The following is a 26,553-nucleotide window of genomic DNA, read 5'->3' on the forward strand; positions in this document are numbered from 1 at the left end:
CTCGTTTTTGCATACTTCTGTTATATAATGGTCAAATATTGATACCTCTGTTGTCATTAAAATATAGGTATAAAAATAATTACAAGTCCCACTTATCAAGTGATCTCAGATATCAAACTATTTTAGTATAGCACCATACGCTGGAGAGTCCTTGTGGTATTTTAAGTTGGGAATTAACCTGTGTGGCGGCATCTGACTACTTGCTCACAAAACCATTTCCTTTTCCTCTTGGACACACAGCTAGACTGTATTTCCCAGCCGCCCCTGCAGTTAGGTGTAGTCATACAACTGTGTTCCCGTTAATGGAATGTGGGTGGAAGTGATGTGTTTACTTCCAGCTTTAGTAGTCTTCCGCCTCCCCATAACCTCCATTCTCTGAAGAAATGGAGAGACCTCTGAGAACCTAGAGGAAGGAAGAACCACAGATGGTAGGAGCCTGGGTCCCTTAATTACTGCTTAGAGAAGAACCAACCAATAGAGTTGTCCCGTCAGGAACACCCACATTGTACAGTTGTATAAGCAGGAAATAAGCCAGCCTAATCTGACTAATACAACTGCAAGTCACTGGGAAATGGATGCAAGATCCTTTTCAACTCCTCTCCACAACCTGTTATTTCTCCTTCCCCACTCTGACACCCGGTGTTGGGGTGACTTACTGGGGATGGAAGAGAAAATGAAGGCTTAGATAGATAAGTGAATGGCAGAGCTAGCACCAGAATCTAGGCCTCTTGATTCCCCAACTAAGCTTTTCAGTCCCTCACCCCCAATTATGCTACATTGATGGATGGTGCCAAGAACCATTAAAAGAGAAGAAGGAAGGTATCAGGAAGAACACAGGCAACAGTATCAGTTGCCACAGAATGACAGAAATGGGCAGACATCAGTGAATTTCTACCTAGACTATAAAATATCTTTTCAATGACTTAGTTGCTCTTTTGGGAGAATTAATGAAGTTAATGGTCCTTGGGTTCATTAAGCAGGTGAGATTCATGATTTTGGAAAAGGATATATCTATGGATACCTGACGCTGATACTCAGAATCTGAGCATTGGAAATATAGAGGGAGGAGACTGACATCCAACTTAACATAATCATATGAAATTAAACGGGCAAAGTCACTGACCTGAATTCACTAATAATTATTAAAGCTTCTATTGGATTTATTTAATTGTATATCTTTCTAAGAAACTGGAACATACATTTTATATTGTTTGTTTATGTTCTTTCTTTGTGTTGTGTAGAAAATTGTATTCCCTTCTCTGGTGCTGCACCTCTGCCTGACACATATGACCACATGACATTTGATTACTTAGCTCTCTGCCCTATTTGACTATGAGCTCTTTAAGGTCAAGCAACATTGTTTAGGTGGCGTACAGTATTAAGCACTGTTTAATGTTGCTTGTGAAAATATATGGGATTGGGTAATTTTATTAGCTTAACTTTTTTTGTTTGTTTGTTTTTGTTTTGTGGTACGCGGGTCTCTCACTGTTGTGGCCTCTCCCGTTGCAGAGCACAGGCTCCGGACGCGCAGGCTCAGCGGCCATGGCTCACGGGCCCAGCTGCTCCGCGGCATGTGGGATCTTCCCGGCCCAGGGCACGAACCCGTGTCCCCTGCATCGGCAGGCAGACTCTCAACCACTGCGCCACCAGGGAAGCCCTATTAGCTTAACTTTTGACCATGAAAGTTGGAGATCATTTTTTTTTCTGTCTTGAAACCAAGAATATGAAAGAGAATGGAAGATACTTTTTTAAAAAAGTTCATGACTTGTTTACCTTAATCGGACATAAATATTTCAAAGAAAATCAGCTAGATGAAGGAATAAGCTTAGGTAGCAGATGACTATCATGTCATCGCAAAGGGTTTTCTAGGAGTTCTGACACATGTATTGGAGATTTTAGAAAATTTAGAATTCATTCTCTCCTACTCTCACCCATCATCCAATTTCCATTCCTGGGAGATCAACATGTACTGTCTGGATAGCACTGAAACTTGGCTTTTAGGAAGATCAGAGTTGGGTCTGTCTTTAGGATGTTTTAAAACACCTAGGATATACCCTGGAGGTTCCACGTGCTCAGATCGCCGTAGGTCACACTCTTCTTACCTGTCCTTCCCTCCACCACCACTTGTCGGGAAGAGATTCCTCCGCTTACTGTGGTTACCACCATGGAGTAGAGGCTGCCCGATTTGAGGGAGTGGAAGCTGTATCTGCTGGTCTCACTGGAGACACTTTCATTTTTGATGACCACGTTTTCATGGATCAGTAAGACTTGGTAGAAGTCTATGTCTCCCAATGCTTGGGTCCAGTTAGTGAAGAGACTGCTTGTTGTCCCTTGGTTGGCCACATGCAAACCGGTCACTTGGGCAGGCACTAAAACAGAGTAGACAGGGAAGAAAAAACAGATGATACTTCGTCACCCTAAGGAAGTGTAACAAAAATGAGTAAAAAATGGAGACAGTCTTGAAAATGCTAAAAAAAATATATATTTTTTGATATAGACACTCAGCTTTATTTCCTGTGAAATATGGAGAACTATTCCCCTACAGAGACTCTACCATTCTGAAAAAGCTGCTTATATGGGAAATCAAAATTATTTCAGATCCAAGGATAAGATGATGCAAGCCTATTACGTAGTCTTGATTTTTAAATTTTAAATAATAAAAGGCTGCTATTTTTTTTATTATATGATATTGCTTATATGTGAATTCTAAAAAAGAATACAAATGAACTTATTTACCAACAGAAACAGACTCACAGACATAGAAAGCAAACTTATGGTTACCAAAGGGGAAGGAGAGGGAGGGATAAATTAGGAGTATGGGATTGGCAGATACATAAAACGCTGCTATTTTTGAAGACTGCTTACTTAATGTTATTTTATCTGTCCCTACCCCGTGAGAACTCAAAGCCACATGATCTACTGGAGCTAATGGTTGTTATGGGGTGGTATTGGGAAATCCCTTTAACCTGATGATTAGATTGTAGTCTAGGAGACTGGTAATTCTTTATTGGCACATTCTTAAGAGGACTATTCTTATACATGAAAATGCTATAATGCTATATGTTATAGTATTATATAATAATAATGATGATAATGAAAATGATAACAACTGATTGCCTGTTATGTGCCAGTTATGGACTCTATGCTTTACAGATGTTATATTATTGGTTACTCATTCAAAACTCTATAGAGTTGATTTTTTAAATTCCCTTTACAGAGGAGGAAACCAAGGATCATAATGTAAGTAACTTAGCCTATACAACAGTGCCAACAAATTGTCATTCTGGCGTCCAAAGCCTGATTTGTCTCACCTGTGAGCCTGTACCCTTTACCTAATTAACAACTACTGTGATTTTTAACCTGTCCATTGACAAATCTTTTACACAGATCTTGAAGTTGGCACTTGATCAACATACATCTCTTTTGTGCCTCTTCCCAGAATTATGATAATCAAAGGGAGTGGAACCTTGCACAACGCTTCTCAGAAATCACTGACTTGTGGATTTAGGTACAAACATACTTATTAAAATACATTACTGTACATGGATCAAAAGATTCAATTCCAATTCTAAATTTCGTATGGAAAGCAAAGGAATTAATATGCCAAAACAGTTTTGAGAAAGAAGAATAAAGTTGGAGGACTAACATCATCTGATTTCAAAACTTCTAGAAAGCTACAGTAATGAAGACAGTGTGATACTGGCAAAAAAGTAGACACATAGACTGATGGAACAGACTTGAAGGTCCAGAAATAGACCAAACACATATATAATCGATTGATTTTTTTTTAATAGAGATGCAAGGGCAATTCAGTGGAGAAAGGAGAGTCTTTTCAACAAATAGGACTGGAATTATTAGATATGCATAAGCAAAGAAATAAACTTCCCCCCATATCTCACACATATACAAAAATTAACTCAAAATTGATTATACACCTAAATTTACAACCTAAAACTATGAAACTTCTAGGAGAAAATTTTTGTGACCTTGTGTTAGACAAAGGTTTCTTAGGTATGACACCAAAAGCATGATTCATGAAAGAAAAAACTGGTAAATTGACATCAAAATTAAAAACTTATATTCTGCAAGACATACTAATAAATTAATGAAAAGACAAGCCAGGGGAGGCGATCAAGATGGTGGAGTAAGAGGACAGGGAGCTCACCTCCCTGTCACCAAAAATATATCTACATGTGGAGTAATTATCACTGAAAACTAATTGGAAACTGGCAAAAATACTCCTGTACAACCAAGACTGTAAGAAAGATACACACGTAATAGGGTAGGAAGGGAACAGAAGTGATTGGGTCAGGACCTGTGCCCCTCAGAGGGGACTCAGAGGACAAGGAGATGACATTGGTGGACACTCAACCTGGGGAGTGAGCAGGTTAAACCAAGTTTGGGCATCTCAGTCCTGGTGTCCTACATGAGGAGACAAGCCCCCTTAGCTGGTTGGAGAACTGCTGGGACAAAGAGAAGAGCTGAGGAAGTCTGGACTCCACTCATGAGGGGCACAAACATGCCGGCTAACCCCCAAGGCAGAGTAGAGAAAGGTCTGCTCTAGTGGCTGCCGAGTTTCCCATGACCACCTGGGACACGTACCAGCCCAAGCCAAGCGAACATTCCGACCCCACTCACTTCATGCCACAATGTGGCACTGGATCTGGGGCAGCCATGGCTGGGGAAGAAACTTGACTGTGGGACCCAGAGGTGACAGGGAGCAGCTCCACCCCGGGGTGGAGGCTGGGTGGGGCAGCACGTCTATACTTGATGCTTACTCAAGCAGTGCCTCAGACTACCCAGATTTCTGACGGGGTGGCCACTCCACCACAGCTAACCTCCAGATACACGTAGAGCTCACATGGGTCCCACCTGCCCTGTGGAGCATTTCCGCGACAGGGTGGGGGCAGCGGATGCAGGCAGTAGTGATCAGGTGGGAGAGACAAAGGTGGGACCTTTGTCACAAAGATGTACCAGAGGCTGCATCTGAGTGGAGCCATAGACACCTACACGGGCAGCACATTGGAACTCTGTCTGCACACAGGCCCCACTTGCTTCAGCACTCCCCTCCTCTGGGGTAAAGGTCCCGGTGCTGGGAGAGGGAAAAACACACACTTAAAGTGAACAAAGTCAGCTCGAGCCTGATCCTCAGGGTTTCTGCCCAGCAACTTGGGATCAGACCCCACCCCTGACAGGGCAATAATGGCCACTGAACAGAGAGGAAGTCCCACCTCACACCTGGCACCAGCTCTAGCCCCTCCACCTCCAGCCCAACCTCTACCAAGGTGACAGCTGCCAGCTATCACCCTAAAACAACACCCTGAAGAAAGATGTAACTTGCATTCATGTCAAATCCAGCTCTCTCACCAAAGACACTGGGCGAACACAGTCCGTATAGGGAGGCTCCCACATAAGAACACCCCTTTAAGGCCACAATAGGTAACTGTTTCACCTAAATTCATAGAGGCAGAGATAGTTAAGCAAAATGAAAAAGCAGAGGAACTACTCTTAATTGAGAGAGCAAACAAAACCCCCTAAAAAAATAAACAATGAAACAGAAATAAACAATTTACCAGGTAAAGGATTAAAAACATTGGTAATAAAAATGTTAACTGAATTAGGGAAAAGAATTTATCTAAACAGTGAACATTTTAACAAGGAACCAGAAGATATAAAAAAGATCCAATCAGAAATGAATAACTCAATAGCTGAACTAAAATAAACGTACTAGAAGGAATGAAGAGCAGACTAAGTGGTACATAAGTGATCTGGAAGATAGAATAATGTAAATCACCCAATCAGAATAGCAAAAAGAAAAACAAATTTTAAAAAATGAAAGCAATTTAAGAGATCTCTGGGATAACATTAAGTGTACCAACATTTGCATTATAGGGATCCCAGAGAAGAGAGAGAGAAGAGGACTGAAAATGTATTTGATGAAATTATGGCTGAAAACTTCCCAAACTTGAAGAAGGAAACAGATATCCAGGTTCAGGAAGTGCAGGGGGTCCCAAACAAGACAAACCCAAGTAGAGCCACACCACATATCATAATTAAAGTGGCAAAAGCTAAAGAGAGAATTCTAAAGGCAACAAGAGAAAAACAAAGAGTCATATACAGGGGAATCCCCATAAGGCTATCAGCTGATTTCTCTGCAGAAATATTCCAGGCCAGAAGGGAGTGGCATGATATATTCAAGTGCTGAAAGGGAAAAACCTGCAACCTAGGATACTCCACCCAGCAAGATTATCATTTAGAATAGAAGTAGAGATAAAGAACTTCTCAGACAAGTAAAAACTAAAAGTTCATCAATACTAAATCTACCCTAAAAGAAATGTTGAAGGGTCTTCTCTAAATAGAAAAGAAGTAAGAATCTAAATGAAAGGGAAAAATCTCACTAGGAAAGGCAAATATATAATAATGATGGAGGATCAACTACTTAAATAAGACAGTACATACGTTAAAAGACAAAAAATTGTAAAAACAACTATAATAACACTATACAGTTAAGGGATAAGCAGAAGATGTAAAATATGGCATCAAAACCACAAAATGTGGGGGAGGAGAGTAAAAAATGTAGGTCTTTTAGAATGTGTTTGAACTTAAATGATTACCAGTTTAAAACAAGTAGATATAATTGTAGGTCAGCATATGTGAATCCCATGATAACCACAAATCAAAAAGGATAAAATATCTAGGAATAAACTTAACCAAGGAGGTGAAGTATAAACTCTGAAAACTATAAAAACATTGATGAAATAAACTGAAGACGATACAAAGAAATGGAAAGACATTCCATGCTCTTGGATTGGAAGAATTAATATTGTTAAAATGGTCATACTACCCAAAGTAATCTATAGATTTAATCCTTATCAAAATACCCATGTCATTTTTCACAGAACTAGAACAAATAATCTTAAAATTCACATGGAATCACAAAAGACTGTGAATTGTCAAAGCAATCTTGAGAAAAAAGAACAAAGCTGGAACTATCATATGCCCAGACTTCAGATTATACTACAAAGCTACAGTAATCAAAACAGTATGATACTGACACAAAAACAGACACATAGATCAACGGAACAGGATAGAGAGCCTGGAAATAAACCCACACACCTATGGTTATTTAATCTATGGCAAAGGAGGCAAGAATACACATTGGAGAAAAGACAGTCTTTTCAGCAAGTGGTGCTGGGAAAACTGGACAGCTACATGTACAACAATGAGATTAGAACATTTCCTCACACCAGATACAAAAATGAACTCAAAATTGATTAAAGACCCAAATGTAAGACTGGATATCATAAAGCTCCTAGAACAGAACATAGGCAGAACACTCTTTGACATAAATCGTAGCAATATTGTTTTTGGATTTGTCTCCTAATGCAAAAGAAATAAAAGCAAAAATAAACAAATGAGACCTAATCAAACGTAAAAGCTTTTGCACAGCGAGGGAAATCATTGACAAAAAGCCAAACCTATAGAATGGGAAAAGATATTTGCAAACGATATGACTGACAAGGGGTTAATATCCAAAATATATAAACAGCTCGTATAACTCAGTATAAAAAACCAAACAACCCAATCAAAAAATGGGCAGAATACCTGAATTTTTTCCAAAGAAGACATACAGGGGGCTAACAGGCACATGAAAAGATTCTCAACATTGTTAGTTATTAGAGAAATGCAAATCAAAACCACAATGAGCTACCACCTCACAGCTGTCAGAATGGCTATCATCAAAAAGTCTACAGATAACAAATATCGGGAGGATGGGAAGAAAAGTGAACCCTCATGCACTGTTTGTGGGAATGTGAATTGGTGCAGCCACTATGGAAAACAGTATGGAGGTTCCTCAAAAAACTAAAAATAGGGCTTCCCTGGTGACGCAGTGGTTGAGAGTCTGCCTGCCGATGCAGGGGACACGGGTTCGTGCCCCGGTCTGGGAAGATCCCACATGCCGCAGAGCGGCTGGGCCCGTGGGCCGTGGCCACTGAATCTGCGCATCCGGAGCCTGTTGCTCCGCAACGGGAGAGGCCACAACGGTGAGAGGCCCGCGTACCGCAAAAAAAAAAAACAAAAAAAACTAAAAATAGAACTCCCATATGATCCAGTAATTCCACTCCTGGGTATATATCTGGAAAAAATGAAAACACTAATTTGAAAAGATACATGCACCCCAATATTCATAGCAGCACTATTTACAATAGCCAAGATATGGAAGCAGCCCAAGTGCCCATCAACAGACGAATGGATAAAGAAAATGTGGTATAAGGACTTCCCTGGTGGTGCAGTGGTTAAGAATCTGCCTGTCAGTGCAGGGGACACAGGTTCGATCCCTGGTCAGGGAAGATCCCGTATGCCACAGAGCAACTAAGCCCATGCACCACAACTACTGAGCCTGCACTCTAGAGCCCACAAGCCACAACTACTGAGCCCGTGTGCCACAACTACTGAAGCCTGCACGCGTAGAGCCGCGCTCCACAACAAGAGAAGCCACCGCAATGAGAAGCACATGCAGTGCAATGAAGAGTAGCCCCCACTCACTGCAACTACAGAAAGCCCAGGTGCAGCAATGAAGGCCCAAAGCAGCCAAAAATAAATAAGTAAAATAAATAAATTTATTTAAAAAATAAAAGACAATTTACCTTTGAAAATACTGTTAATGAATGCAGTCCAAGTCCATGCCATTGTTAAAAAACAACAAAAAAAAGAAAATGTGGTATATATACACAATGCAATATTACTCAGCCATGTAAAAGAATGAAATTCTGCCATTTGCAGCAATGTGGATGTACCTAGAGAATATTATGCTTAGTGAAATAAGTCAGACGGAGAAAGACAAATACTGTATGATATCACTTATATGTGGAATCTAAAAAATAATACAAATGAGTGTGTGTGCAAAACAGAAACAGACTCACAGATATAGAGGACAAACTAGTGGTTACCAAAGGGATGAGGAAAGGGTAGAGAGGTAACTTAGGGGTATGGGATTAAGAGATACAAACTACTACATATAAAATAGGTAAGCAACAAGGATATATTGTATAACATAGGGAATTATAGCCATTATCTTATAATAACTTTTAATGGAGTATATTCCATAGAAATGCTGAATCACAATGCTGTACACCTGAAACTAATATAATACTGTAAATCAACTATACTTCAATAAAATAAAAAGACAAGTCATAGACTGAGAGAAAACGTTTCAACACACATTTTTGACAAAGGACTTATTCTGGAATAAAGAATTGTCAAAACTCAATGATAAGAAACAAAGAACCCTATTAAAAAATGGGCAAAACATTTGAAAATACAAAAGATAAGTGGATGGTAAATAAGCATATGAAAAAAATGCTTGAAACCATTAGTCATTAAGAAAAGGCAAATTAAAATCGCATGAGATACCTCTACACATTTATTAGAATGGCTCAAACTTAAAAAACCAAACAAACTGAAAATACCAAGTGTTGCTGAGAATACGGAGGAACTGGAAATATCATACATTGCTGGTGGGAATGTAAAATTTTACAACCACTTTGGAAAGCAGCTTGGTAGCTTCTTACAAAGTTAAACGTTCACTTACCATATGACACAGCAATATGAGTGGTGGGAATAATGAAAATGATCTTAAGTCTAAAACAATGCCTTGGACTTTCATTGCTGGCACAAACCATGAAAATCCCCCCAATACACGCAACTGCACATGTTGGATAAAACATAAAAATGTAAATGCATGAATGAGTCGTCAAGAATGTAAGGAATTCTCAGAGACCTGTAAGAAAGTGACAGAGAGGTAACTGGATCACTGAAGCAGACTGTCACCATGAGGGCATCTTTCAAACATAAATTTAAGCTTTGATTTTATAGCTTTGCAAGAGCTATGAATAGGACTTTCCCAGAGTGAGGAACCTCATAGGTGACTCTGCAAAATATTGGATCCTGAAACTTTATATTCTAAGCGTAAGTGAAATAAATATTTCCTCTCTATTCCCCATATACTGCAGCCTCCTTAATACTAGGTGGAGAAGAAAAAATTTCCACTGAGAATTCATAATGTCAGGACGGCTTCAGTGAGTTTGCAACCCAAATTCATAAAACCCTGGGTGATCAAAAAACCTCAAGTTGACAATTTAGATTGAAATAGGTCTGGGTTGATAGAAATCCTGTGCACCTGAAAGAATCAAGTGAAAAGAAAATTCTTTCTGAAACCCACCTTCAAGAAAGGCCCCAAAGAATTCCCACAGAATAAAATCCCAAGGTATATGAGTTTAGAATAAAACATCACAAACATTTAAGGCAGCAAGCACCATGAGCAAAAGGCAGAGAACTCAGTAAACAACAGCACTGACTCCTGAATATTTCAGATATTATACTGATCAGACAGAATGAAAATAAAAATCATTAATTTGCTTATAGCAATAAAGGAGGAGAATGGAAAGAGCAACAGAAAACTAAACATATTTGGAAGAGAACCAAAGAATATGTTTAACAGTGAAGAACATAACAATTAAATTTTAAAACTCAGTGGGTGGATTTTAAAATAGATTAGATAGAATTAAAGAAAGATAGATTAGATAGAACTAATGAACTAAAACTAAGAGCTGAGGAAATTATCCAGACTATAGCCCAGAGATCAAATACATGGAAAACATGAAAAAAAAAATGTATACAATGCCCAGTACAGAACAGCCCTTTAATGAACATTTATAAGTTGAATGTTAGATAATTCAGCAGACAGGATACTTTTAAAGCCTAAAATTTATAAAAAATGTTACCTGTTCTTCCTTTGGTTGAAGATGAATTTTTTAGGTCTCCACTAATACTGCTGACTGTAGCTATGTATTTTCGTCCAGGCACCAGGTCAGTAAAAGTGAATTCTTTGGCATCTTTGGGGAGCAACTTGTGGATGAGTAAAAGGTCTCTGTCGATTAGTGAAATGATGTATTTCTCCCATTCTGCTGCAGGGGTCTGCCACATGACACCCAGTGAGGTTTCATTGGCGTGTTTGACACGAAGCTGAAGGACGGCCAGGGGGACTGGGGAAAAAGCAATGGACATTCGGGTCATTGATCAACTTGGATACACTCCAGTATTCTTTAGAGATCTTTTCTCTTCCATCCACAGGATGTTCTAGTTGAGCATTTCTCTTCTGAATGCTTCTGAGCGTTTAGGGAAAAAAAGCTAATCACAAAAAAACTTTGTTCGTGTAACATAACCAGAAATAAGGACTCAAAAGAATACTCTTGGAAAATACTTTACTGGGTCATTTATTTTTGATCATCGTCCAGCAGATATTAATATCTGGAAAATGAAGAGATAACTGGAAGACACAGAGGGCAAGCTAAAGACGTTTCTTGGTCCATTTCTTTGACGTTCTTCTAAGAACATTGCGTCAGTGTAGTTATTTCCTTATTATCAGGCAAGACTAAAAGAGAACATATTTGAATTTCACTCCAAGTATGCAGCATTCCATGTCACAGGGATTTTCATAGAAATGTTGAGTTTAGTAGGTCAACTCTCTTATTTGAAAGTTGAGGAAATGGACTCAGAGAGGTTGTGACTTGCCCAAGGAATTACAGTATAATGGTGACAGCAAGAATACCAAAACCCATGTCTCAGTAGCCTCCCTCTCCTCTGCCCTAGAATCTGAATATATTCCTCTCCACTTTAACAACTCTTCCTCGGTACCTGAAAATCCCCCATTAGTCAACAGTGGGTCAAGGCAGTGGTTCTCTAACACTGATCACCAGCAAAAGGTTATCAATTATCTACTTTGTGGGGAGGATTCTCTCAGATTGTTTCCTTCCTGTTCTTTTGGTGTTAGAAAGGTCTTTCTTTTCAAAAACAATGAACCTATTAGTGGAAGTGATTTCTAATACTCTAATTTGACAAAATTAAACATTACCAACCTATTTCAGTTTGTCAGTCTATAATGTCTCAAATACAGGGAACCCTGGGATATGACATTGACGGTTACCTGGCTTACTTGGAAGAAGGACCGAATTAAGGTTCCATCAGTCATTAACACCTTGATATTTGCTTACCTGTCCTGCCATGGCAACGCTTAGAATTCTTCAGATTTCCGCTCTCAACAGTGACTTCGACCTCATACTGTCTTCCCGGTATGAGCCCCACATCACGTATGACGTAGTGTGTTTCCTCCTTTCCCACGGTGGTGTTGAGCAGCACCGAAGAATCATTCAAGAGCAGGATACGGTACTGCTCCCAGTCTCCAGCAGGGGGCGACCAGCTCACCACCAGGGACCTTGTAGAACCATTGCTGTTTGCCTCCAGGTCTCCAACTTCCTCTGGAACTAAACAGTGAAATGATGTCAAAAGGAGATACTAAAATCCAAAAGTAAGGATGCTCATTCACTTTTCATGGGCAACAGTAGATAAGAGACCTAATAGCTGCAATTCAAAACATTTATATCGAATGGCCTTGAGGACGCAGGAAGGGGGAAGGGTAAGCTGGGACGAAGTGAGCGAGTGGCATGGACATATATACACTACCAAATGTAAACTAGATAGCTAGTGGGAAGCAGCCGCATAGCACAGGGAGATCAGCTCTGCTTTGTGTCCACCTAGAGGGGTGGGATAGGGAGGGTGGGAGGGAGACTCAAGAGGGAGGAGATATGGGTATATATGTTTTGGGTTTTTTTTTTTTTTTTTTTTTGCGGTACGCGGGCCTCTCACTGCTGTGGCCTCTCCTGTTGCGGAGCACAGGCTCCGGACGCGCAGGCTCAGCGGCCATGGCTCACGGGCCCAGCCGCTCCATGGCATGTGGGATCTTCCCGGACCGGGGCACGAACCCGCGTCCCCTGCATCGGCAGGCGGGCTCCCAACCACTGCGCCACCAGGGAAGCCCTGGGTATATATGTATATGTATAGCTGATTCACTTTGTTATACAGCAGAAACGAACACACCATTGTAAAGCAATTATACCCCAATAAAGATATTGAAAAACAAAACAAAACCCCCATTTCTATCCCCTCCTGATGTTTGTGAATTGCAAATGAGCATTCTGGAGCCACTGGACACTCGAGAAATGCATGGTAAAATCATTTTAGTAATATATCAGTAATATGATCTTCTGTGACAGTGTTAATAACCTAGTGATACAAACGCTGTGTTTTTCTGATTGCATACCAGCCCTAGAGACAATACTGATGTTGCTTATAATGATGGTGACAGTGATGAATGTGGCATCTTTTAGAAGAGACCCTGGATGTGTGGTCACAAAACATGCCTCTCTTCCAACGGAAAAGATTAATCTTGCAATACAACTCTGATTTTATTATCCTTTGCTCAAAAACATTTAAGGTTTCTCCATTAACTACAGAATAAAACATCAAGTCCTTGGTGTGGTGTTTGTAGCCCTCCCAAATCAGACCCCATATCCTGCCAGTCTTCACTCTGACTACTCCCTGCAGCCCCCCTCCCTCGTTCCCCACTCTTGAATGCTGGCCTCCAGTTTCGCGTTCTGTAGACCTGTAAGTCTCCTGGTCTCTTCCGCCTCGGTGCCTTTGCTTGTGTTATTCCTTCCACCTCAAATGCCCTTCCCTCTTTTCCCTCTCAACTTGCCAAGAGCTTCATATTTTTAAAGTACCAGTTAAAGGCCATTTCCTCCCAGAAGTCTTTACTGATCTTCTGAAAGAGAGTTTGTTTCTCTTTTCTTTCTGACCATATATATGGCTCTTACTTGGGATCTCCAATAGCACAGACAATGGACTCTGGAATAGGACAGCCTGGTTTAAACCCCACCCCTTATTGGCTGGATGACTATGGACATGTTATTTGACCTCTTCGAATTATCTATAAACTGGTGATAATATCAGGACCTCTCTTGTGGTTTTGGTGAGAACTGAATGAAATAATGGTGTAAACTGTTCAGTCAGTGCCTGATCCATGGAAATATCAATATCATTACCATTATTAAAATATAATAATATTTTTATTTTGTGTGTGTGTGTTTTATTTTGTGTGTGTGTGTATTCTACATTTGTGTGATTAAAATGTAACTTCCTTAAAATCGAGGGTCAGCAAAGTAAATATTTCAGGCTTCTTCGGCCACATATGGTCTCTGCGTCATATTTTTCTTTCTTTTTTAAAAAACTCTTTAAAAATGTAAAAAGCACCCTTAGTTTGGGGCTATACAAAAACAGGTCACAGGCCATATTTGGCTGAAGGGTGCAGTGTGCTGACCTCTGCCGTCTTAGTAACTCTCCAAGCTCATAATACGGTATTTTACAGGAAGAAGGCACTGGATAAATGTTTGGTGACATAAATAAAATAATTTATGGGAAACATGGGTAAGTGCTAACTGGCCTTCATTATAAGAGTCGATCAGAAATGTTTTATTCATTAGTATCAATGCTAATTCATTTATGCTACTTAAGTGGTGTGACATGAAATAGCACAGGGCATCACACCAAATACATTTGCTTAAATAATCAGACGAATGCAATTAACCCTCGCTTGACTCTGTATAGCGGGGCCTGGCCCACAGACACCCCGAGTCATGTAGACCATACTTCCCAGGATGGGAAAGGGATTTTCCTTCTAACTTATCCTGTTCTAAGGTGGGTCAGAGAGTGATTTGAGCCAACTAAGGAATTTCTGGAGCCTTAGACTCACCTGTTCTGCCCACTGCCATCTTATGAGCAGACAATTCACCAGAGACACAGCTGATGGTGACTTGATAAAGTCGTCCAGGGGCTAAGTCTTTAAATTGAGTTTCAGTAATCTGGGGTGCTAATATTCTGGATTCTTTGATGGTCCCTTGGTGAGACAGTGTAATGTTATAGAAATCCACATTTCCAGAAGGTCTTTGCCACTTGACTTTTAAAGAGGTCAAAGTGCCATCATTTGTCACCTTCAGATTTGAGACTTCCATGGGGGCTAATTAGGAAGAAAGGGAAAGAGACTTTAACTCAGGATATCATACCACTCTTATGGCCAAATTTCGCCCTGTGTCTTAATCTCTACAAGTCACACTCCCTGCTCTGAAGAAAACAACTTCACAAGGTAAAAATAACACTGCAAAACCAAAGAAAGGTTGTCTGGCTAGTGGACAGAGGACAAACATGGCGGTCAGGAGCCTAGATTCTGCCTCAGACTTGGCCATTGGTTGGCTGGGCAACCCTGGGCAGCTCTGTCTATCTTACTAAGCCTAGGGGTCCTTACTGCCTCATGATGGCTTGATCAAAAAAAACTTAAAATGGCCTTTTCCAGTTCTGAAAATCTTTAAGTGGAATCCTCAAAGAATGTCATCTGCCTAATTTCTTCCTGTCTTTATGTATTTAATAATAGCAAGTACATAATAAATAGGTTGGTTGACTGATTGGCCATCATAAATTTTTTTGTGCTGAAAATAGTTTCTTTTTCATATTGAATCATGATAAAGTTAAAGCTTAGGAGTTGTGTCATTATTTCATCAGAGGAAAATGATTACAAAGGAGAGACATTTTGGTGAATATATTTTCTACCTTTTGCTTATGCTATAATTTTGGGCCTCACTAATGGCATAATATAAATTCACAATGTTTCATTAAAATAATGGGCGTGGCACATTGCTTTTGCATATGCCAGTTAGAAGTGCAATTTGCTCTTGATATACATAAATAATTCTTAAAATATATGGTACATTTTTGTTGGGAATATATATATATATATATATATATATATATCTTTGAGGTGTGATACGAAAGGTATGTAAATATATAGGTGTCCCCAAATATCTTTCCCACCAACCTATTATTTCAGGAACTCTCCTCCCTAGAGTAATGTCTAAGGCACTACATATTTTAGAGTTTCTCTTAAAATTACACAGCTTCCCAAAGGAGGGGATTTATTAACACATTAGACCCACCAGAAGCATTAGGATGCACTTGAATGTAAGCTCCATGAGGGGAAAGACTTTGTCTCTCTTGGACATTGTTATATCCACAATGTCTGGTATATAGTTTACACCTAATAAATATTGATTTAATGAACTAATGAATGAATAATATGTATATAAATGATTCATTAAAACTTAGCACAGATTAGTTTTCTGGCTATGTTAGGCTATGAGAACAGGTTCTATAGAATTGGGTCTCAGGAGATGTTTTGTTGGATAGAGGGTTTGGGCAATGGCTGTTTCTTTATACAAAGACCTAAGAGTAGGTCTTTGTATAGCACTGAGAAGAGTAATCCTGGTTCATTGTGAGTGATGTCACAAAGGCAGGGGATGATGCCTGTTTAAGCGAAGGAAGTAGGAATCCTTAACTAAAAAGAGAAGCTAAGATTGTATCAGTGATTAACTCTGCTATTTCACAAGGTTGTCAAGGACGAGCCTAAACTTTAGAATGAAAGGGAATCCCTCTTTCTCTAAGTAGAAAAGTGGATACATATTAAGGTCTTCTACAACATATGCATTTCCATTTGTCCTATACTACCATTATCCAAATAATTTAATAAACCTTGTTTATTAAACATTTCCTTGATTTGCGTTTTATTCTTGTTCAGAATAGCTAGGGAAACTTACTTGTCCTGGCTGGTTTCCATCTGTAGTTTTGCAGCCCTGCAGCCTCGGTAACAATGGTGACATTATAGAGGTGACCAGGTATCAGTCCATGAAAAGCATAGGAAGTAGTAGCTTTGTCCACGGCAAAACTATGAACTAGAATTCCTTTATCCATTAGTATCAGCTGGTATCTTTCCACGTTCCCAGAGCCACGTGACCAGGAAATCAGGAGAGAATTCGTTTTCGCTGAAATACCAATATCTTCCACTGGCGATGGCACTAGTGGGATACAATGCATTTCCAAACTGTCATTCATAATTTCCTTATAGAAGGTATAGACGCATTTCATTTGAAACCACACATCCATTTATGCTTCTCTGTACATCTAACTTGTGTAATAACTAATGAAAATAGCACTCTTGAAATTTTATTGGAACCTGGATTAATGCTCTTTTCAAAGTCCACAGCCTAAAGCTACATCATAGTTTATCTGTCTCTCCCACTTAACAGGTATCAAGGTAGATTTTGTCAATGAAGTATGATGTGGCATAGCGGTAAAGAGAAAAGAGAAAGGAAAGAACTGTAGACGTTGAAAAATGGAAAGAGAGCAACAGAGCAGGAGAGAAAATGAGGGGAGAGTGAATGATAAGAAAGTAAGTTATGGAAGGAAATGGTAATGTGTCATTGATTTTGGGATGTATGGGTGCAAGAAAAGACTGGTTCCAAACATAGGAATATTCAGGAAACACCATGACTTGATGTTAAGAGAAGAATATACAGGGGAGGGAAAACATTTAAAAAATAATTTTCATTTTGCACAAACTCAGAAAATGAGGCAGAAAATCCTGTTGCCTAACATTTGAGTTAGAAGGGTCATTAGGAAACATCTTCCTCATTTTGGAGAAAGTTCCAGTCCCAGAGAAGTTCCATGACTTGTTCAAAATCACCCAGCAAGCTAGCAGCACAACCCCACCTCCTTGTTTCCAGTCCAGTCTTTCCTCTGTATCAAACAGTATTTATTTGTCTCTCTGTCTATCTATCTATCTACCTACCTACCTATCTATCCACCTATCTATTTATTGTTGATCTTGGGGCATTCTTACTCCCATTTCCTGAATGTAATATAATTTCAAAAGAATCATAGACTACTAAATACGCAACTATCCGTAAACAGGTCTTACCTGTTGATCCATTGGCATAAATTGTAGAGGAACGTTTATCCCCAGAAACAGCTGTGACGGCAATTTTGTATTTACTACCAGCAGTGAGGTTTAAAAATGTATATTCATTCTGTGAAGTTCTTTCTTGAATTTGGGCCCCCTGTGTCTTTTGGTTATCATCAAGTAACTGCACCTCATACCAGGTGACTTTCCCGGAAGAAGGAGCCCACCAGACATGCAAACTGGTGGAAGTACTTTTCTCTTTATTGACTTCCAACCTAGCAGGAGGTAAAGGATCTGCAGAGCAAAAAACAAAAAAAAGAAGGTGGCTTGAAGAATTTTGCAGATACACGCTTACCTTGCTGTAATCCAGATGCATTTTCCTTCAAAACTTTAAGAATCTGCAGCTCATGATACAAATGGGCATTTTATGCCACTCCTAAACTTACTATTTTACTTAAAAAAGAAATCCACCTTGGCTACTAGTCATATAAGCTCCTTTTTTTTCTAATAAACCTTTTTTTTGTTACGACAGCTCTGAGCTTGGAAATCCAAGCAAGGTTATATTTTCTTTGGCTTACAAGTTTTGCACTTTTCAAACATTGACAAACATCCAGGCTCTGCCTGGATAAATACTGAAAATCTCAACAGAAAATACAGATATTAAGAAATAATTTTAAAATGTGTATTTGTACTAAACTTTCCCCTTTTTAGGTTGTGGGGCTTGGGGGGGTTATGTATACAAAACGTTGGGCTGTTTTTAGATATCAGAAAACCATGAAAGATACAGACCTGATTATGAGCCTAGGCGAGGTGTGCTCACCAAAATGAATTCTCCCAACAACTGGGATTCCCTATGTCCCTAGATTTTCTAAACTTGAGTTCTGGGACATTTTGGAGCTGCCAGAGCTCCCAGAGCAGGTGGGTTAGTCCTGTACCTGGCTGTTTACTTAGTTTCAGTTCTCAAAGCCATGGGTCAATTTGAGAAGTCCTGTTTCCCATGTATTGAATCTTCACTGTAGAGCTTGAAATAGGATGAATAGCACGTCTCTAGGTTAGGAGCTAAATCTATAACATTTAGTGAGCAGATGATGCAGTGGGACCATCCGAGAAATGAGGCTCTCCCTACCCTGAATGTTGGGAGTAGAAACGTTGACATTTACATATGAGTAATTTTCAGAAGTCCTATGTGGTTCTTGGTCTAGAAAGTGAGATAAAGATAATGGAGACTAAATTTCAAGAGTCAGGTTAGATGTTTTAGTGACATGGCTATAGAGATCTCAGTTCTTTACCTCCTGGTAAATTATATCTTACTCATGAAAGAAATTGAGGAACTCTAGCATCTACTTAGAACAGTATATGTTTTAAGAAAGTCTTCACTTGTGACTAACATTAGTACAAATAGGAACAAGGTAATCTTATTCTATATTCAGAAGGCATTTATAGCCAGACAGCTCAGTAGACTACGGGTCACCTATAGACTCCATACGTAGGCTAGATAAGGCCAAGCCAAGACAGAAACTTTGAGAGCCCAAAGCACAGGTGAGCTTAGAGGATCAGGTTGTGCGGTTTATATCCTAGAGCACAGGTTCACCTGAAGAGTGTAGGCTCTAGAGTCTGGTGGCCTGGGCTTGAATCTGGGTCTCCCACTTTGTAGCTGGGTAGCAATTCCTTAACCTCCTCGTGCCTCAGCAGTCTCCTCTGTGCAATGCTGATAACAACGCTATCTTTTCAGTAGAATTGTTATGGAGATTAAGTTGAGTATTTTATCTAGAGCACTCAGAACAGCATCTGGCACATAGTGAGTGTTCAATGTTAGCTAGTATTAGTATTAGTATTCCGCCTATAATTGGGATGATCTTGTCATAGAGGCAGGGAGGTGAAGTGGCAGAGAGCATGGGCTTTGGAGTCAGAACTCAATTCAAATTGCAGCTCCCTCATGTATCAGTAACTTGGGGAAGTTACTTAACCGTCTAAGCCTCCATTTCCCCCTCTGTCTGGGGAGTGTAATAATAGTACTTATATTCTTGGATGTTTGGAAGAGTAACAAGATAGAGAGGAGACTTTACATGGTACACAGTGGGCACTCCGTAATATAAACTTATTCTGTCTACATGATCATAAAAAGAAACTTCCTCTGAATCACTGACAAAATGGAGGCAAAAATGGAATACCATTTTTTGGGAAACTAAACTGATAATAGCTTTAATTGCCTTCTTCTTCTTCTTCAAAAAAACACTTGGAAAAATCTTATCAGTTTATTCCCATGAACTAACATTCTAACCCTTAAGATAAAATAAAAAAAAAATTCCCAAGATGATTTTCATTTATGGGTTCTTGAGGAAAAACAGTACGGGTTTTTTTGTGTGTGTGTTTGTGTGTGTGTGTGTGTGTGTGCGGCAATATTATTTAAATTTTCTATCCTACATAACACTCTATAATTAAGGACGTCATCATAAAAGGAAAGGACATAATTTCCCCTCACAGCAAGTTTTCTTGTTACCATGCGATTCTAATAGCCAGAGAAACTCAAGAGCAACCTTGTCATAGCCAACTGAGGTGACACATTTTTGCGGAAGAGGCATTTTAAGGACAAGGATGAGAGGGACAGCTGCTTTCCAGTGATTGTTCAAAAGGGATCAATACTATCACTTACATGCACAACCCAGCCAGATAAAGGTTAAAGAAAATGATCTCATGATCGGTATAATCTAAACATATATAATCTGCAAAATATGATCTATAGAAAATGAATTTTAAGGTTGCGTGCCTAGAGGGTGAAGTTCAGAAATGCAGACTTTATCTAATCTCTCTGAGCCAGAAAACAAAACAGTCAATCCTTTGTACATCCGCTAGAACAAAGGAACAATGAGATTGGGAAGTGCCTGGGCTGCAAGAACCTGCACTGGAAACAAACACTTAAAACCCCATTTATGCTGTGATAAAGCCCTTTGCTGGCAGTGGTCCACTATTGCTATGCATGCGGCAGGAGTTCAGTAGTTTTCAGACTTTGTTTCAATCTAACTAAGCCCAAGGAAAACTCTGCTGTATTAAAAAAATGTTTTCAATATTTTATTAGAAATAAATTAGATACTTCCATCAGGGTGCTATTTTCATCTAGCATCTATCTATCTATCTATTTATCTACCTACCTACCTATCTAGATATCTAGATAGATATATGAAAGAGAGAGTTTTAATGCTACTTGAAAATTTAGTTGTAGGTCTGTAATCTTCTGATCGTGTGACAGGTCATATGTAATTGGAAAACGCTACTTGACTTACATAATTTATGCTGATGGCTGGAGATATCAATGCACACGTGTGCATTTACAGCCTTTCTGGTTTTCCCACCCACTGCTCTCATACATACAGTAACCAGTGAAGTATTATAAGCTTTGAGAACTGTTGAAAACCATAAATCAATAATTTAATCTCAATCAATATATCAAAATTGATCATTAGCCATCAATTTAAGACCTCTTTGTTTGTATTTATTTCCAGAAGGATCTGGAATATTGAATGCCAAATGCAAAATTCCATAGCATTCAGCTGCTGTATTTCAATGAATCTACCAGTATCAGGAAGCCCCAGAATTTCATAAGTAGGTTTGCTGTCAACCCACTTTTTCTGATAAAGTTTAGCTAAATTCCTGAACCAAAATGGATTCTTCCTTTTTTCCCTTTTAAAAAAATCTGACTTAAGAAGAGGGAGACACCCATATGTATAAAATGGAAGTGATATTTGCTTTAAAAATTCTTTTGTATGGTCATTAAAACATTATTATCTACTGCTATAGGAATTTGCAGAGTGTTTAGAATTCAAAATGATAGTATTTATTTTGGAAATAAACTTAGCCTTACAACAAGAGAGTAGGGAATCCATAAGTTAGTGCCAAAAACTTTTTTTGAAGTCATAATAGCGCACAACATATCTGTGTAGGATCTGATCGTTTACAATGTGTTTTCTTAGTTGTAATAAGGGTCAGAGGCATTAAGTGACTCATTTACATCACATAGGTAACAAGTAATTCAGCTGAGCTTCTAACACTTGACTCCAAGTCGTGAGATCTTTTCTATCACACCTTAGTTGTCCCAGGGTGGAAAATGATGTCATGAGTCGCACAGTCAGTATAACAACAAAAAAACCAAACCAGATCTCTATGAAAAATAACAGACAAATTTACAGGACTTTCATTTGATAGTTTGGATAGTGTAGCATAGGTAAATGAATAACAACACTAATAATAGCTAAATCTAATCCTGCCGCCAGGAAAGTTCCATTGATTTTTTAAAACTAATGTTTTTCTTCTCCGTTTCTTTTTTCCCCCTAATCTTACTGCCTTAGCCTGGTGTTCCATCACCTTGTGTCTGGATTACTCTGAGTTTTCTGGGTGTCTGCCTTATTTTCTCTCTTTTTTCCACTATTGCCGAATAACCGCTTTGTATCTCTCCCATCTGCCATCCTCATCCCCTAGGGAGCACCAAGAACTTTTCATGAGATAAAGTCTAAGTTTCTCCACAGGAACTCAAGGTCTCCTCAACCAGGATATTATCCTCCACCCACCTCTCCAAAACACACCTTATCTTTCAGCACTAACTCCAGGACAAGAGATCAATTTTTTATGGATTACAGATTCAATTTCTGTACCTTTACAGGAATTAGGATACAATTCTAGTTAAAAGCAGACTGGCTAGGAGACTGGAAGCTGCATTTATGTAGCATTCTATATAAAATGGAGTGAACATCAACTATTCCTATAAACTAATTGCTTATTTTCTCATGGAAACCAGGGTAAGGGTGGGGGAAAAGCCACAAACCATTCCTTGGTGCAGGTTTTTTAAAATGAGCAGAAGGAGAAAACAAGAAAGCAATTGCCCACAATCTGTAGTTAATTAAATAGATTTATAGAGATGTAATTTTCTTTTATTTTTGTAATTGTTGCTGTTTGACTATAGTCAGCTTTCTGACTTATAAGATGATATACTATATTATGCTAATATATCAGATTAACATGCATTTCATTTATCAACTTTATACACTAAATATAAAGTTCAGGTAGTGAGGAACTTTCAAAGTTTTAACAGCATCGCAATTAAAGCAGCTTTGACAATCATTTGCATCATGATTAACACGAGTGAGGAATGCCACGTTATTTTATGGGTCATCATACTTGGCTTCTGAGAATCTACAGTTTACTCAGGCATTTAAGACATATGTGAAAAAGGTAAACACAAAGGTAACTTATCAGGGAGGCTGACTTTGACGTCAGACTAAACCTGGTTCAAATCTCAACACTATCACTTCAAACAGTGACTTTAGGCAAACTGCTTAACCTCCCCGAGGCTAAGTTTCCTCATCTGTAAAATGGGACTAACAATACTTACTTTACAGAGTTGTAAGTGTTAAGAGGTAATGGAGCCAAAGTGTTAAGTGCAGCCCTGGCGCATGGTGGGGCCTCAGTAAATGGCAGTTGGTGTGAGTATTGCAGCTGTTCTTGCTGTTAAGGGTAACACAGGTCAGCACCAATGCTGAATATGCAAAAGGAGAATGATACCAAGGGGAAGGTCTCAGAGGTGGGCTTGAAATGAACTTGAGCAAGTTGGAAGGTCAAGTAGGACGCAGAAATCAGAGAGAAGAGAGGCCATTGCAGAATGAGAGAGCAGTTTAAGCAAAAGCACTGAAAAGCTCACTTCTGTCGAGTATTAGAGAACCACGTCAGCACGGAGGGGACAATGACAGCTGACAGAGACTTTAACACCCTCATGCCGTCATCCTTCAGCAGCCCTACTCCTCCTCTCTTTGATATTGACAATGGAGGTTTTCTTGGGAATTCCCTGGTGGTCCAGTAGTTAGGACTTGGAGTTCTCACTTATGGGGCCCCGGGTTCGATCCCTGGTCCAGGAACTAAGATCCTGCAAGTCACGTAGCGCAGCCAAACAAACAAACAAACAAGAACCACTTGAGGTTTTCTCAATATTATTTAAATGCTACATAATTGCAGTACAAAGGGAAATCCTTTGGCCTCCTCTTCCAGACTGTTGCCTAGAAGCTGCTCTCATGTAGAAATTCATGAGCTGTTGCTTGATGTGTGCTGCCGAACCTGGACATCTAGATACTAAGGAATTACTGTCAATGTTAGGTACGATACTGACATTGTCGTTATGTTAAAAATAATGCTTATCATTCAGAAATGCATACTGAAATATTTATAAATGAAATTAAATGATGACTTGGACTGTGTCAAAATGATATGCGGTGGGGGAGTGGGTGAGGATATAGATGAAACATGATTGTCTGTCAGTTGGTAACTGTTGAAGGTAGGTGATGAGTACATGCTCGTTCCTTATACTATTCTGTTTACTTTTTATGTATTTGAACTTTTCCATCTAGAGGAAGAAAAACAAAATCAAAACCCCAAATCCCTGGAAATCTGTATGTATACCTACCATGTTAATTTTAGTTGCATAGATTCATCTTTGTTTATACATATTCATACATTTAGAATGGGTTTGACCTCTCCTACAAGGTCAGAAAGTGGTCAGTATTATCCTTTATCCCCCAGGGGGATTCCAGGGAATTGGTGTCCAGGAATGGAAGGTGCAACAAATTTTCTTCCATTCTGTCTGGACAAATTAGATTTTATTTCTTGCTAATCTGTAGAATGCCAGGCCCACCTACAGAAGTCAGACAAATGGAAGAAGCTTCCAAACACACAAAAAGTCAAGTGCAGAGAACTAGGTTGGTTGATTCCCTATACAGAGCTCAGCTTGATCTTAGAATTCCTGAAATAACTATACTGCAAATGGCTGATTCCTAAATACTGAAGTCCATCACCAGAAGTTCAACACAATCAAAATCAATATTATTTCAGTACACTAACACACATTTAATCATTATTCTACTGTTGTGTAGGCTAAGTAACTATAGATTTAAAGTATTTCATAATATATTTTTTTCTTTTTAAAAGTTGAATTGAAAAGTAACAACAAACTATCATATGTAATCTGAAAGAACAAAAACCAACTTAAAAATTATGTCCATTCTACAGAGTAGTGGAAAGAATTGGAGTTGGGGTCAGTAAATCTGGGTTCAAGGTCTAGGTCTACCATATATTATTAGCTCTATGGATTTGTGATTAGTTAATTCTTATGAATGTCAATCTCATCCCCAATCTGAAAGTAATAATAGGAAACTTACTACACACTTAGTATGTGACAAAAACTGTTCTAGAATTTATGTATGAATCAATTAAAACCTCAAAACGACCCTAGGAAGTGAGCATTCTCTTTATTATTGTCCCTATTTTATAGATTAAAAGAGGTGAGGAACTTGTTCAAGGCAACTTGGTTGGTAAGTGATGGAGGCCGCTGCTTTCAGAACTCAACTCTTAACCACCTGTGCCTTCACGATACTCCCTCCACAGGATTGTCATGTGGCTATAATTAAACAATATATGGTCAGTATAATATATATTTTATACTCTTACCTACTAAACAAGGTAGGTGAAAGTATTTTACATACTATAAAAGCACAAGACAAATATTAGAAAATATTATTTTCTTCCTGGGAAAGACAACAAATATTCCTAGGCATTACAGATTTAACCAGGCATAAAAAGGAATGGTACCAAAATCTTAATGCCAATGAATAATAGAAAAACGATGTCAACAGCTCTTAAACTTCAGTGTGCATTGATTGACTTTGATATTTGTTTAAAATCAGATACCCTAGGCTCCACTCTTTCTAAATTCATTATATATGAGGTAGAAGCCAAGAACATGCTTTCATAAAAAATTCTGCAAGGGAGTTTAATGCCAGTAGCTTACAGACATTATTGAGAAATAATGGCCTGTGTTTAAAGCCATGTAAGTGTTATGGACTGAATTGCATCCCTCTAAAGTTCATATGTTGAAGCCTTAACCACCAATACTTCAAACTGTGACTGTATTTGGAGATAAGACCTCTAAAGAGGTAACTGAGTTAAAATGGGATCTTTAGGGTGGGCCCCAACCCAATATGACTGGTGTCCTAAGAAGATTAGACACAGACAACACAGATGGACGACCATGTGGGGACATAGTGAGGTGGTCATCTGCAAGCCAATCAGAGAAGCCTCAGAAGAAACATGCTGACAACTTGAGCTGGGACTTCTGGCCTCCAGAACTGTGAGAAAATAAATTTGCTCTTTAAGCCACCCTATCTGTAGTGTTCTGTTACAGAAGCCCTGGTAAACTAATACAAGAAGCAACATTTTGAGGTGGAAATAATAGCTGATATGGTGATTTGGTAATTAAAGCTCTTAAAATTTTTTTAAATTAAAGACAGAGGAAGGAGCCATGTATAAAGAGCTAAATTTTTTTTTTGCCTTTTGCTCTAGGCTGATTAATAAGTACCTGAAACTGACTAAGAAGTCATATGCCACTAAGGTATTCTTCCTGTAGGTAAAGTTCTCTATGACTAGACTTCTTCCCTGGGCTCCATAACCTACCCATAACCCAAGGAGAATAGATCGTATTTTTAAGTACATTCTCCCACTAAAATATTCATTTTATTTACTAATATTTGTCTGTTATCATCTACCTATTCATCCATAGACCCACCCATTCATCTCCCCATTCATTCATCCATCTACCCATCCAGTTAATATTTATTGAACACCTACCATGGGTTAGATGCCATTTTAGGTACTGAAAAACTACTTCTTATTGGTGGGAAGATAAAAATCCCCCCAAATTTCTAAATGAAAGCTCTACAGTTTCATTTAAACAAACTCAAATGTCCTTAGGATACATTCAGGTAAGGAAATAAATGAAGTGGTCCAGGGGGATTCCAGTGAATTTGTATCTGAAAAGAGAGAAACCACAACTCAGCTCT

At 38.9% G+C, this 26,553-nt stretch overlaps 1 protein-coding gene across 3 annotated transcripts in view; it reads right to left on the bottom strand.

Moving 5' to 3' along the window:
• PTPRB (protein tyrosine phosphatase receptor type B) overlaps positions 1–26,553 on the bottom strand; it is a 113,547-nt gene that overhangs the window by 55,925 nt on the left and 31,069 nt on the right. For all 3 annotated transcript variants that reach the window (XM_082665632.1, XM_082665634.1, XM_082665633.1), the window contains 6 exons: positions 17,699–17,974; positions 16,539–16,796; positions 14,648–14,911; positions 12,054–12,323; positions 10,785–11,045; positions 2,103–2,369 (listed from right to left, as the gene is read on the bottom strand). In XM_082665632.1, the coding sequence (XP_082521758.1) occupies positions 2,103–2,369; positions 10,785–11,045; positions 12,054–12,323; positions 14,648–14,911; positions 16,539–16,796; positions 17,699–17,974 (1,596 nt within the window). The remainder of the gene's footprint in view (positions 1–2,102; positions 2,370–10,784; positions 11,046–12,053; positions 12,324–14,647; positions 14,912–16,538; positions 16,797–17,698; positions 17,975–26,553) is intronic.

The sequence above is a fragment of the Grampus griseus genome (genome assembly GCF_964374135.1).
Source record: "Grampus griseus genome assembly, chromosome: 11".
NCBI lineage: Eukaryota > Metazoa > Chordata > Mammalia > Artiodactyla > Delphinidae > Grampus > Grampus griseus.